The following is a 14,739-nucleotide window of genomic DNA, read 5'->3' as shown; positions in this document are numbered from 1 at the left end:
ATGAAATTTTGGGAAAAAAGGCAAACTCAGCTCTATCATTCATTGAATCAGATGGCTCATTCATCACAAAACCGACTGCTATTGCAAACTACTTTAATGATTTTTTCATTGGCAAGGTTATCAAACTTAGGCATGACATGCCAGCAACAAATGCTGACACTACACATCCAAGCATAACTGACCAAATTTTGAAATACAAGCATTGTCATTTTGAATTCTGTAAAGTGAGTATGGAAGAGGTGAAAAAATATTGTTGTCTATCAGCAATGAGAAGCCCCCGGGATCTGACAACTTGGATGGAAAATTACTGATGATAATAGCCACTCCTATTTGCCATATTTTCAATTTAAGCCGACTAGAAATTGTGTGCCCCCAGGCCTGGAGGGAAGCAAAGGTAATTCCTCTACCTAAGAATAGTAAATCCCCCTTTGGTCGGCTATTTGAGCCAGTAATCAGACTGTTACCAACCCTTGGAAAAATGTTGTAAAAATCTGTGTTTGACCAGATACGGTGCTATTTTACAGTAGACAAATAGACTTTCAACACATTTATAGGGAATGAAATTCAACAAGCACAGCATTTACACAAATGACTGATGATTGGTTGAGAGAAATTTATGATAAAAAGATTGTGGGAAGTGTTTTAGACTTCAGTGTGGCTTTTGACATTGTCGATCATAGTCTTCTGCTGGAAAAACGTATGTGTTATGGGTTTACACCCCCTGGTATATTGTGGATAAAGAGTTACCTGTCTAACAGAACACAGAGGATGTTCTTTAATGGAAGCCTCTCCAACATAATCCAGGTAGAATCAGAAATTCGCCAGGGCAGCTGTCTGGGCCCTGGCCTTTACTAACGACATGCCACTGGCTGTGAGTAAAGCCAGTGTGTCTATGTATTCGGATGACTCAACACTATACACGTCAGTTACTACAGCGACTGAAATGACTCCAACACTTAAAAAAGAGCAGCAGTTAGTTTCAGATTGGGTGGCAAGGAATAAGTTAGTCTGAAATATTTCTAAAACTAAAAGCATTGTATTTGGGACACATCATTCACTAAATCCTAAACCTCAACTAAATCTTGTAATAAATAATGTGGAAATTGAGCAAGTTGAGGTGATGAAACTGCTTGGAGTAACCCTGGATTATCAACTGTCTTGGTCAAAACATATTGATACAACAGTAGCTAAGATCGGGAAAAGTCTGTCCAGAATAAAGCTCTGCTCTACCCTCTTAACAACACTATCAACAAGGCAGGTCCTACAGGCCCTAGTTTCGTCGTACCTGGACTACTGTTCAGTTCTGTGGTCTGGTGCCACAAAAAGGGACTTAAAAAATTGCAATTGGCTCAGAACCTGGCAGCACAGCTGGCCCTTGGATGTACTTAGAGAGCTAACATTAATAATATGCATGTCAATCAATCCTGGTTCAAAGTGGAGGTGAGATTGACTTCAGCACTACTTGTATTTATGGGGCGTTACAGTTGCCGTACCAAGCGGTGATACAGCCCGACAGTTGTGCATCTGTAAATGTTTATGAGGGTTTTAGGTGCCAAGCCAAATTTCTTCAGCCTCCTGAGGTTGAAGAGGCGCTATTGAGTCTTCTTCACCACACTGTCTGTGTGGGTGGACCATTTCAGTTTGTCAGTGATGTGTATGTTGAGGAATTTGAAGCTTTCCACCTTCTCCACTGCGGTCCCGTCACTGTGGATAGAGTGGTGCTCCCTCGGCTGTTTCCTGAAGTCCACGATCAGCTCCTTTATTTTGTTGATGTTGAGTGAGAGGTTATTTTCCTGGCACCACACTCCAATGGCCCTCACCTCCTCCCTTTAGGCTGTCTCATCATTGTTTGTAATCAGGCCTGCTACTGTTGTGTCGTCTGCAAACTTGATGATTGAGCTGGAGGCGTGTGTGGCCACGCAGTCATGGGTGAACAGGGAGTACAGGAGAAGGCTGAGTACTTACACTTGTGGGGCCCCGGTGTTGAGTATCAGCGAAGTGGAGGTGTTGTTTCTTACCTTCACCACCTAGGAATGGCCCATCAGGAAGCCAAATACCCAGGAAGCGGGGTTCAGTCCCAGGGCCTCGAGCTTAATGATGAGCTTGGAGGGTACTATGGTATTGAATTCTGAGCTGTAGTCAATGAACAGCATTCTTATATAGGTATTCATTCCTCTTGTCCAGATGGGAAAGGGCAGTGTGCACTGCGATGGCGATTGCATCGTCTGTGGATCTATTGGGGTGGTAAACAAATTGAAGTGGGTCTAGGGTGTCAGGTAAAGTAGAAGTGATATGATCCTTGATCAGTCTATCAAGGCACTTCATGATGACAGAGGTCAGTGCTACGGGGAAATAGTAATTTAGTTCAGTAACCTTTGCTTTCTTGGGTACAGGAACAATGGTAGACATATTGAAGCATGTGGGGACAGCAGACTGGGGTAGGGAGAGATTGAATACATCCGTAAATATTCCAGCCAGCTGGTCTGCGCATGCTCTGAGGACACGGCTATGGATGCCGTCTGGGCCGGCAGCCTTGTGAGGGTTAACACGCCTAAATGTCTTACTCACGACGGCCATATAGAGGGAGAGCCCACAGTCCTTGGTAGTGGGCAACGTCAGTGGCACTGAAGCTGTTTAGCAAGATGTCAGTGTTTTGGCTGGTGGCTGGTTTTCCCATTGTAGTCCGTGATTGTCTGCAGACCCTGCCACACACGTGTCTGAGCCATTGAATTGCGACTCCACTTTGTCTCTATCCTGATGTTTTGACTGTTTGATTGCCTTACGGAGGGAATAACTACACTGCTTGTATTCGGGCATATTCCCATTCACCTTGCCATGGTTAAATGCGGTAGTTCGCACTTTCAGTTTGGTGCGAATGCTGCCATCTATCCACGGTTGCTGGTTAGTGTAGGTTTTAATAGTCACAGTGGGTACAACATCTCCTATACACTTCCTGATAAATTCAGTCACGGTATCAGTGTATTCGTCAATGTTATTGTCAGAGTTTACCCGGAACATATCCCGGGACGCGTGATCAATCTTGAAGCATGGATTCCGATTGGTCAGACCAGCGTTGAATAGTCCTTAGCATGGGTACCTCCTGTTTGAGTTTCTGCCTATAGGAAAGGAGGAGCAAAATGGAGTCGTGATCATATTTGCAGAAGGGAGGGTGGTGGAGGGCCTTGTCATCATCCTGGAAGTTGGAGTAGTAGGGTTGAGTACTACAATCAATAGATAGAACAGTTGATAGAACTTTGGTTGCGTTTTCCTCAAATGTCCTTTGTTAAAATCACCAGCTACAATAAATGTGGCCGCAGAATATGTGGATCCAAGTTTGCATAAAGTCCAGTGAAGTTCTTTGAGGGTCGTTGTGGTATCGGCTTGAGGGGGAATATACACGGCTGTGACTATAACCAAAGATAATTCTCTTGGGAGGTAATAAGGTTGGCATTTGATTGTGAGGTATTCTCGGTCGGGTGAACAAAGGACATGAGTTCATGTATGTTATCACAATCACACCATGAGTAGTTAATCATGAAATATATACCACCGCCCTTCTTCCCGGAGAGATATTTTTTCCTGTCTGTGCGATGAACTGAGAACCCAACTGGCTGTACGGACTCAGACAGTATATCCCGAGAGAGCCATATTTCCGTAAAACAGTATGTTACAGTCCCTGATGTCTCTCTGGAAGGAAATCCTCATCCTGAGCTCGTCAACTTTATTATCTAGAGACTGAACATTAGCGAATAATATACTCGGAAGCAGTGGGTGGTGTGTGCGCCTCCTGAGTCGGACTAGAAGTCCACTCCGAATACCTCTTCTCCACCGGCAGTGTTTTGGATCAGCCTCTGGAATCAGTTCAATTGCCCTGGGGGGGTACGAACAAAGGGTCTGACTCAGGAAAGTCGTATTCCTGGTCGTAATGTTGGTAATGGTGGGGAGTTACCGTCAGTCTGGTATCCAAAAGTTCTTGTGATATGTAATATCACAAAAACAATTCTGGGCTAATAATGTGAGAAGTAACACATAAAAAACGAAATACTGCAAAGTTGCCTACGAGCTAGAAGCACAGCTGCCCTATCTAATCGGCGCCATTTTCATCTGTTCTGTTGTATTGTCATTACATGTTAGGTTGAACACTGACAGCTTTGTAACTTCAATGAGGCTGACTGAGTTGTATAAGTTCCTGAGTTGTGTAAATCCCAAAGTTGATTTAGTTACCACTTTATTACTATATGTAATCAGCAGTATTATTATTATGTAGGTTATATGTGAAGTGAACAAACTTAACATGATGAACAGGAGTTACATTTACACTAACAGTTGGCCAAAAATAACTATCTGTAAGCCAAGTCTCTAATAAGCCACACCTCCAATCTGATAGGTTGCCGTCTTGGCAATATATTGAGCCCCTCCAATCACAAAAAGGTTCCGAAACTAACCTTTACACAGGGGTTCCTCAAAGACCCTTTTCAGAGGGGTTTCCTTTTGAACTGGAAAGGTTCTGCCAGTGTGGCAACCCACAAGGTTCTTCCAGGCACCTTTACTTTTAAGAGTTTAGCATATAGGACATGAGTAATAAAGAGGAGAGACTGCCTGGAATTACATGAGGCTAAATCTGCTCATCAGGATGTAGAGCCACTACTCCTGCTACCACTCTGTCTCTTCATGTCTCTTTGTTTTACCAGGCGTCCCAGCGGTTCTAAGCGGCTTGTCTGTGTTCAGAGTTATAATGAGCTTTTAGCAGACTACCTAGTGAACTATAACACCTCCTGGGATGAGTCTGAAGTCTCAACATCACATCTGTCAAAATAGATTACAGGAAGCTTTCACTTAAAATTCAGATGTTTTTTTAGATGGAGGACTGTGTGGTGGAAAAAGTACCCACTTATCATACTTGCAAAAAAGTAAAGATACCTTAATAGAAAATGACTCAAGTAAAATTGAAATTCACCCAGTAAAATACTACTCGAGTAAAAGTATAAAAGTATTTGGTTTTAAATATTTTAAAGTATCAAAAGTAAATGTAATTGCTTAAATTTACTTAAGTATCAAAAGTAAAAGTATAAATCATATTAAATTCCTTATATTAAGCAAACCAGACAGCACCATTCTCTTGTTTTTTTATTCACGGATAGCCAGGGGCATGCTCCGACACTCAGACATCTGTCACGACTTCTACCGAAGTCGGTCCCTCTCCTTGTTCAGGCGGCGGTCGACGTCACCGGCGGTCGACGTCACCGCCGTTCGGCGGTCGACGTCACCGGCGTTCGGCGGTCGACGTCACCGGCGAACCACTTCATTTTCCATTTGTTTAGTCTTTGTTTTACACACCTGGTTTCAATCCCCCAATTACTTGTTCATTATTTATCCCTCTGTTCCTCCATGGTTTTTGTGAGTGATTGTTTGTATGTATACAGTCTGTTATTGTGGACTAGTTTATTGTGTTGTATATATTTGTATTCTTGAGTAAAGAACGTTAATTACTCATATCTGCTGTCCTGCGCCTGACTCCTCCACACCAGCTACACACAGGCCGATTACAACATCATTTACAAACAAAGCATGTGTGTTGAATGAATCCTCCAGATCAGAGGCAGTAGGGATGACCAGGGATGTTCTCTTGATAAATGCGAGAATTTGGCAATTTTCCTGTCCTGCTAAGCATTCAAAATGTAATGAGTACTTTTGGGTGTCATGGAAAATGTACAGAGTAAAAAGTACATTATTTTCTTTAGGAATGTAGTGAAGTAAAGTCAATGTGTGTTCATTGCAAAGTCCTCTGAATTCTGTCTCAGATGGTTTGGATTACTCAATCGGACCGTTTGTGTAGGTTCCCAGAGTATACATTCACCGGCCAGTTTATTAGGTAAAACCATCTAGTCCCGGGTCAGAACCCCCTTTCCCTCCAGAACAACCAGAATTCTGGTTGGTTCTCAAGTTCTCAAGTTGGTTAAGTCACTTGATTTGCCTATTCTAACTTTCAATCAAACAGTAACTGAATGCCTTGATGTCTGTCTGCCTGCTTTATAGAGCAAGCCACGGCCACGTGACTTACTGTCTGTAGGAGTGATCAATTTTCGTGAACTGGGTGGTGTACCTAATAAACTGTGTATTTGCAATGGGAAGTAAAAGCTGCTTTGTTAATTTCCTATTGTAAATGAAATGGTTATGCTTTTGTATTGCTATGATTTCATAGGGCCTGCTGGAGTGAATGGGCTGCTTATTCTTTAACAATATTTTATGCTGTGTGTGACTGCTGTCGGCTGTCTATCAGCCATGTCTATGCGTTTGACCAAAACTCTCTCTCCTTCATCACCATGGAGTGCACATGTATGTCCTTTCAGTACCACGAGCCTGTCACTTTTGATGTGACACGTGTTGTCTCTATTGGTGATAGTGTGATAATGGTGTTAGGCTTCCATAAGTTGTGTAAACAGTGTGTTTTCTGTTTTGCTGGTCGCATTATTTTATGCTATGTGTCACGTGTCCGTGCCGGTTCTGTCTGTGTGTGTGCGGTAGCCCGAGGCACAGCCAGGCCTATTTGATTCATACATAATGTCAGCAAAAAGCATTGTTCCTTCTTCACTAGAACTAGAATGGTCTGACTACAGATTATATCATGTCAGGTGCATTAAGTGATGCTGTGTTTTATTTTATTTGATTGATTTTTGAGTTTGCTAGAACATAGTGGAAGATTTCTGGTACCTCTGAATGGCTACGTTGTCATGCCTACTCCCGCCCCCCTGCACGACGTCACCGGTCGACCACCAGCCCTGGCAACCATCAAATCAAATCCAACATTATTTGTCACATGCGCCGAATACAAGTGCAGACCTGAAAGTGAAATGCTTACTTACAAGCCCATAACCAACAGTGCAGTTCAAGAAAGAGTAAAGAAAATATTTACAGTGCACATTAATCAACGTTTCAGTGAAAGTGCCGGTTTTAGCCAGCCGGCTAATTTTCATCCGCAGTCCCTGGGCAGGTTATTAAAAACAATTACAATATAGACAATCATTGAGCAGTGAGCACACGCAGAGCAACATAGGACAAGCAAGACAGCATATATACAGAGCAACATAGGACAAGCAAGACATAGCATACAGACAGAACAACATAGAACAAACAGCAGCAAGACAAAATTCATAAAATCAACAAAGTGTTTCCACACCTCACAAGCTACAGACAACAGACATGGAAAGTGGCAATACACAGCTAGGGATTATGTTCACAAATCTGATTGACCTTTAGCCATGTCTTCATGCATTTTGTGAAAGTGCGATGTGGTGCAGTTATGTGTGTCTGATGGCAGTGTACTCCAGACATGGAAAGCTCTCACAGAGAAAGCGGATTTACTAAAGGTGTTAATTAAGGGAACTATACAGTCACCTCTCATGGCACACCTTGTGGATCTGCTGCCATATGTTTGGGTTTTCTGTTTAACAAAATTACTGAGTGGAGGGGGAGCCAGGCCATTTAGGATCTTGAATACAAGAAATGCGTTGGTGTATTGCACAAGATTTTCCCAACTCAGGAGCTCATGCTTTCTGAGGATGTAACAGTGATGATGGCTATTGGGCTTCCTATCAAGCACTTTGAGAGCCTGTTTGTAGACAGACTGAATAGGTTTTAATGTTGTACAGCAGGCTTGGGCCCAACTAGTCAAGCAGTATGTTAAGTGGGGGAGTATCATAGATTTGAAGTACAGTTTTGCTACCTCCTGTAGTCAAACAATTTCGGAACTCGGAAATTAGCTAGGTTGAATTTGGTTATTTGAATTACCTTTTTCACATGCTTTTTAAAAGAGAGGTTGGAATCAAGTATGATGCCAAGGTACTTAAAATCAGATACCACCTGGAGCTTCTCCCATGACACACAGACATCTGGCTCAGTAGCATCTGTTGCTCTCTTTGTGAAGAACATGCAAAACATTTTTCACATTGAGATGCAAACACGAGTCACTGAGCCACTTTGTAACCTGGACCATTACAGTAGTGAGTTCTTGTGCAGCTTGTTGTTTGCTTTTTGCATGCACATATATCACTGTATCATCTGCATACATTTGAACTTCAGACCCAGTACAGACAAGGCAGATCATTAATGTACAGGCTGAACAGGAGGGGCTCCAGTATTGACCCTTGGGGCACAATCAACGAACAGAGTCATCTACTCCAACACCACTGCCTGGCGCAACTGGGTATGGCTATGGAGGAGGTCCTCCCCATTCTCCACCGTCTCGACACCACCAGAGAAGTTCTTCATACCACTATCAGAGGGCCTCCTACCACGGCTTATCACAGTGAGCCAATCTCCAGCCTGCCCAGCATTCCGCCCAGGTCAGTGATGCCTGACTGTCCTTTCCGGAGAAGTGTGACGGTACTCCATTGTAATGCCGTGGCTTCCTACTCCAGTACTCCCTCTATTTCGCCCATCAGACGGGAGCCCCCACCACTGAGTGTTCTAAGGTTGCCACAGTAATTTCCCTGCTGACCGGACCACGTTGGAGTGGGCTACAGCAGTCTGGGAGAGAGGAGAGGACGAGCTGAGTTCCTACGAGTGGTTCAGTTACAGCCTGGATTTGAAACAGGGACTGTAGTGACACCTCTTGCACTGCGATGCAGTGCCTTAGACCACAGCACCATTCGGGAGCCCTCAAGAGCCCATTAAGGACTGGCAGTGAAAAATTTTTTGCTCAACAAAGAAGCTTGCCACGAGGGGGTTCGAACCCATGGTTTAAGAACACTATCGATGTCAAAGTCATCCGCTTTAGCAATGTGTGCCTCACAGAAGCAATGCTATTTGGCAATAATGGTACATCACTGCTATTTGACAAGTCCATAAGGTTCTTTTTTTTATGACAATGTACAATAAACTTACATGTTGTAAGGACATCATTTATATTTTTTTTAACATAAAAGCACATGGACGTGTGTGAAACAGATAAGCAAAATGTGGGATTTTGTCTTATATGCAAATGTTTTGTCTAATACTAGTAGCCTAGTCAAGGACGTATCAATGCAATATTGACACACAACATTTAGTTACAGACCAACAGAACAAAAGTTAACCTCAAATTTGTAGGTTTAAATTATCCCACTGGCAGCCAGGGTTGACCTATTTTAAGAAATACCATTGGTTGGTGGATATAATGCCTAAGATCTTTGATAGTGATTATTTCCCGTAACAAATTCCTCATCAGCCTGTCAGCTGCTGAGGTTAGTGTAGGGCCTACCAGGTCATGTGATAGGACCTGCTACAATGCGAGTGGTTGGAAAAGTACCCCATTTTCATACTTGAGTAAAAGTAAAGATACCTTCGTAGAAAGTGATTCAAGTAAAAGTGAAAGTTACCCAGTAAAATACTACTTGAGTAAAAGTTTTAAAGTATTTGGTTTTAAATATACTTAAACATCAAAAGTAAATGTAATTCTAAAAATATACCTAAGCATAATTTTAAATTACTCATTAAGCAAAAAAGACAGCACAATTTATGTTTTAGCCAGGAGCACACTCCAACTCTGACTGTCACGCCCTGACCTTAGATCCTTTTCATGTCTCTATTTTGGTTTGGTCAGGGCGTGAGTTGGGGTGGGCATTCTGTTTTGTGTTCTGTTTTCTATTTCTTTGTGTTTGGCCGGGTGTGTTTCTCAATCAGGGACAGCTGTCTATCATTGTCTATGATTGGGAACCATACTTAGGTGCCCTTTTTTCCCCACCTGTGTTTGTGGGAGGGTGACTTTGTTTAGGGCATTTAGCCTTTGAGCTTCATGGTTTGGTTTTTTGTTTTTGTTCGGCGTCATTTTGATCATGTACACTCACCACGCTGCACCTTGGTCCTCTCCTTTCATCAACCGGGACACAGACATCATTTATAAACAAAACATGTGTGTTCTCTTGATAAGTGTGTGATTTGGACAATTTTCCAGTCCTGCTAAGCATTCAAAATATAAGTACTTTTGGGTGTCAGGGAAAATGTATGGAGTAAAAATAAAGTGAAAGTAGTAAACTACGATTTTAAATGGCTTTTGGATTTTAAATGCCAGTGTCTTCATGACGTCATCATACAGTAAAAACTCTCCTTAACATAATTTGATGTCATCAACGAAGCATTTCACATAATGATAGACAAACATTTCCACATGGCATGCAAATAACAGAAAGGTTAGATGTTGTAATTGTAATAATATGCCTGCCCCTCCCTAGGTATTGTGTCGTTGATCTCCCTGGTGGTCCTGTCCTACGACCGCTACAGCACCCTGACCCTGTACAACAAGCGTGGTCCTGACTACCGCAAGCCCCTGCTGGCTGTGGGGGGCTCCTGGCTCTACTCCATATTCTGGACGGTGCCCCCCCTGCTGGGCTGGAGTAGCTACGACTTGGAGGGCGCCGGCACCAGCTGCTCTGTGTCATGGACCCTGAGGACGGCTCAGTCCCACGCCTACATCATCTGTCTGTTCATCTTCTGCCTGGGTCTGCCCATCGTCATCATGGTCTACTGCTACTGTCGGCTGCTGTGGGCCGTCAAACAGGTGTGGGTGGGGGGTGTGGTAGAGTGGAGTGGAGTGGTGGGGGCGGTAGGGTCAGCACTCTGATCAAAACCCTTATTGTGTTTTAATCAAGATGTACTCCATGCATCTGCACATGCATGTTGTTTGGGGTGGTGAATTAACTCCAAGATCAGCCCTCTAGAAAACCCAGTGAGTCTGGAGGAGGTGGTTTCAACCTTGTCATTTTATCCACCATTTCTTTGCGTTTATACATTTACAATCAAAATAGCAGTTTGGCTTGAGTTCATGACCCTCCAAGAACAAATCTGAGGGGTTTCATGCTGCCAAAACACATTTTCAAGTGAAGCTGCTACGGTGTGTAAGTATTCCCCCAGCCAGCGTGTGTAAGCGACGTGTGATGGTTTGTTTAGGACCTTTCTCAGTCCACTACTTTGAGGTGGTTAAATGTCTCTCACCGTAAGTGCCTACTCCAAAAAGTGTTCACCCCTCAGATGTATAAATCAAAAGAGGACCATTGCACCCCCCCAAAAGTCTGGTTGGTGCATAAAACGTCAATCCAGATAAGCAATAAAGTGTTATGGGTTCGCACTCAAAAAGATGTTGCATAAAGCTCACTTCATCAGGATAGCAGACACAGATAGTTTGGCCTTCTTCAGTGTGTCGGTTCACACACTTCCTCTTCCCTCCCTCTCCCTTCTAATTTGTCTCTCTTTTGCGTGCTTCTGTTATAATTGAACTCTGCCTTGTTGAGGAAGAGCTTGTAAGTCAGCATTTCACTGTATGGGTTACAACCGAAACGTCTGTGTATGACCCATCACACTTTATTCCCCTTCAGATAGAATCAGGAGGGAATGAATGAGTGTGTTAGCTGAGTGCTGGCTGGATTACCCAATGCAAATCTGTTTAGTGGGATTTCACTCCGAGTCCTGGACTCCGAGTGAAACATTCAGCAGCTTTCACAAAGCCCTAAACCACTCCGAGTGAGCGCAGGGGAATGTCCTGAGAAACATGTGAGCATGTATATGCATATGCACACTATACAGTTGGGCAAAAAAGTATTTAGTCAGCCACCAATTGTGCAAGTTCTCCCACTTAAAAAGATGAGGCCTGTAATTTTGTGAATTTATTTGCAAATTATGGTGGAAAATAAGTACTTGGTCACCTACAAATAAGCAAGATTTCTGGCTCTCACAGACCTGTAACTTCTTCTTTAAGAGGCTCCTGTAATGCTCCGGGTGTCGTGGGTGTGGAGTCAAATGCAGGAGACAGAGTTCAATGCTGTGCGTCTTTTAATAGCGCCAACGCACCACAGGGTGCTCACAAAAGTTATGTTCCCAACCACAGGGAATCAAAATGTACAATGGAAAAAATCACGACCAGGCACTAACACGTACCTCTACAACAGAGCCGAAGGTTACATTGAAATAATCCCGCACAACAACCAGGCGGGCCAGCTGTCTAATAAAGACAAACTAATTAAACATGAACAGGTGCTACCACTAAACATACAAGGAGGGGGAGGAAAAACAATCAGTGGCAGCTAATAGGCCGGTGACGACGACCGCCGAGCGCCACCCTCCTGGGAAGGGGAAACACCCTCAGTCGGACTCGTGACAGTACCCCCCCCGGACGTGCGGCTCCCGCAGCGCGCCGACACCAGCCTCGAGGTCGCCCGGAGGACGAGGTGCAGGGTGATCCGGATGGAGGCGATGGAAATCCCTCAACATGGATGGATCCAAGATGTCCCCCACCGGTACCCAGCACCTCTCCTCCGGACCGTACCCCTCCCAGTCCACAAGGTACTGCAGGCCCCTCACCCGGCGTCTTGAGTCCAGAATGGCCCGGATCGTGTACGCCGGGGACCCCTCGATGTCCAGAGGGGGGGAGTGACCTCCGGTAGCTCACTGTCCTGCAGGGGACCAGCTACCACCGGCCTGAGGAGAGACGCATGAAACGAGGGGTTAATACGATAATAGGAAGGGAGTTGTACTCGATAACACACCTCGTTTATTCTCCTCAGGACTTTAAAGGGCCCTACACACTGCGGACCCAGCTTCCAGCAGGGCAAGCGGAGAGGTAGGTTTCAGGTCGAGAGCCAGACCCTGTCCCCCGGTACAAACACGGGAGCCTCACTGCGGTGGCGGTCAGCACTCCTCTTCTGCCGTCCACTCGCTTGTCGTAGAGATTCCTGGAAGGCCCTCCAGGTCTCCTTGGAGCGCTGTACCCATTCCTCCACCGCAGGAGCCTCGGTCTGGCTCGGATGCCATGGTGCCAGGACCGGCTGGTACCCCAACACACACTGAAAAGGGGACACGTTAGTAGAGGAGTGGCGTAGTGAGTTTTGAGCTATTTCAGCCCAGGGAATGTATCGTGCCCACTCCCCTGGCCGATCCTGGCAATACGACCGCAGAAACCTACCCACCTCCTGGTTCACACTCTCCACCTGCCCATTACTCTCGGGGTGATAACCGGAGGTCAGGCTGACAGAGACCCCCAAGCGTTCCATGAACGCTCTCCATACCCGCGACGTGAATTGGGGGCCCCGATCAGAAACGATGTCCTCCGGCACCCCGTAGTGCCGAAAGACATGGGTGAATAACGCCTCCGGGCGGTAGGGCTGTAGGGATACCGGGCAATGGGAGGAGACGGCAGGACTTAGAGAACCGATCCACAATCACTAGAACCGTGGTGTTCCCCTGAGACGGCGGAAGATCGGTCAGGAAATCTATGGACAGATGTGACCATGGCCGCTGTGGAACGGGGAGGGGTTGTAGCTTCCCTCTAGGAAGGTGCCTAGGAGCCTTACTCTGAGCGCACACTGAACAGGAGCAGACATAACCCTTAACGTCCTTAGCCAACGTAGGCCACCAATATCTCCCCTGAAGGCTCCCCACTGTCCTCGTCACCCCAGGGTGACCCGAGGAGGGTAGGACGTGAGCCCACCGAATCAGTTTGTCCCGAACACCAAGCAGCACGTACCTTCGCCCCGCTGGACACTGAGGAGGCGCGGGTTCAGCCCGTAACGCCCGCTCGATGTCCGACTCCACCTCCCATACCACTGGGGCTACCAGCTTTGAGGCAGGAAGGATGGGAGTAGGTTCGGTAGACCCATCCTCCGTGTCGTAAAGGCGGGACAGTGCGTCAGCCTTTACGTTCTGGGAGCCCGGTCTATAAGACAAAGTAAACCAGAACCGGGTGAAGAATATGGCCCACCTTGCCTGACGTGGGTTAAGTCTCCTAGCTGCCCGAATATACTCCAGATTCTGGTGGTCGGTCCAGATGAGAAAGGGGTCCTTAGCCCCCTCAAGCCAGTGTCTCCACACCTTCAGAGCTCTAACCACCGCTAGCAACTCCCGGTCCCCCACATCATAGTTACGCTCCGCTGGGCTGAGCTTCCTTGAGAAGAAAGCGCAGGGGCGGAGTTTTGGTGGCGTACCCGAGCGCTGTGATAGCACGGCACCCACCCCAGCCTCGGACGCGTCCACCTCCACTATGAATGCTAGAGAGGGGTCCGGATGCGCCAACACGGGCGCATCAGTGAAGCGCCTTCAACTTGTTGAATGCTCCCTCCGCCTCTGCTGACCACTGCAACCGCACTGGGCCCCCCTTCAGCAGTGAGGTGATGGGAGCCGCTATCTGGCCAAAACCCCGGATAAACCTCCGGTAGTAGTTGGCAAAACCCCAAAACCGCTGCACCTCCTTTACCGTGGTCGGAGTCGGCCAATTACGCACGGCCCTAATGCGGTCACCCTCCATCACTACCCCCGAGGTGGAAATGCGATATCCCAGAAAAGAGACGGCTCGTTTAGAGAACACGCATTTCTCAGCCTTGACGTATAGGTCATGCTCCAGCAGTCTACCAAGCACCTTGCGCACCAGAGACACATGCGCGGTGTGAGTGGCCGAGTAGATCAGAATGTCATCGATATAAACAACCACTCCCTGCCCGCACAGGTCCCTGAGAATCTTGTCTACAAAGGATTGAAAAACGGCTGGAGCATTTTTTAACCCATACGGCATGACGAGGTACTCATAGTGGCCTGATGTAGTACTAAATGCGGTTTTCCACTCGTCTCCCTTCCGAATACGCACCAGACTATACGCGCTCCTGAGATCCAGTTTTGTGAAGAACTGCGCTCGGTGGAACGATTCCACCGCTGTAGCGATGAGAGGTAGAGGGTAACTATACCCCACTGTGATGGCGTTTAGATCTCTATAATCGATAC

General features: G+C 46.0%; 1 protein-coding gene across 1 annotated transcript in view; it reads left to right on the top strand.

The window, feature by feature from the left end:
* Positions 1-14,739, top strand: part of LOC112225353 (teleost multiple tissue opsin 2b) — a 38,350-nt gene that overhangs the window by 8,382 nt on the left and 15,229 nt on the right. The window contains exon 2 of the mRNA XM_042306524.1: positions 10,209-10,534. Coding sequence (XP_042162458.1) covers positions 10,209-10,534 — 326 coding nt within the window. The remainder of the gene's footprint in view (positions 1-10,208; positions 10,535-14,739) is intronic.

This window comes from Oncorhynchus tshawytscha, linkage group LG26, assembly GCF_018296145.1.
Source record: "Oncorhynchus tshawytscha isolate Ot180627B linkage group LG26, Otsh_v2.0, whole genome shotgun sequence".
Lineage (NCBI taxonomy): Eukaryota > Metazoa > Chordata > Actinopteri > Salmoniformes > Salmonidae > Oncorhynchus > Oncorhynchus tshawytscha.
The sequence above is the reverse complement of the archived record's forward strand: the minus strand, read 5'-3'. Positions and strand labels throughout refer to the sequence as shown.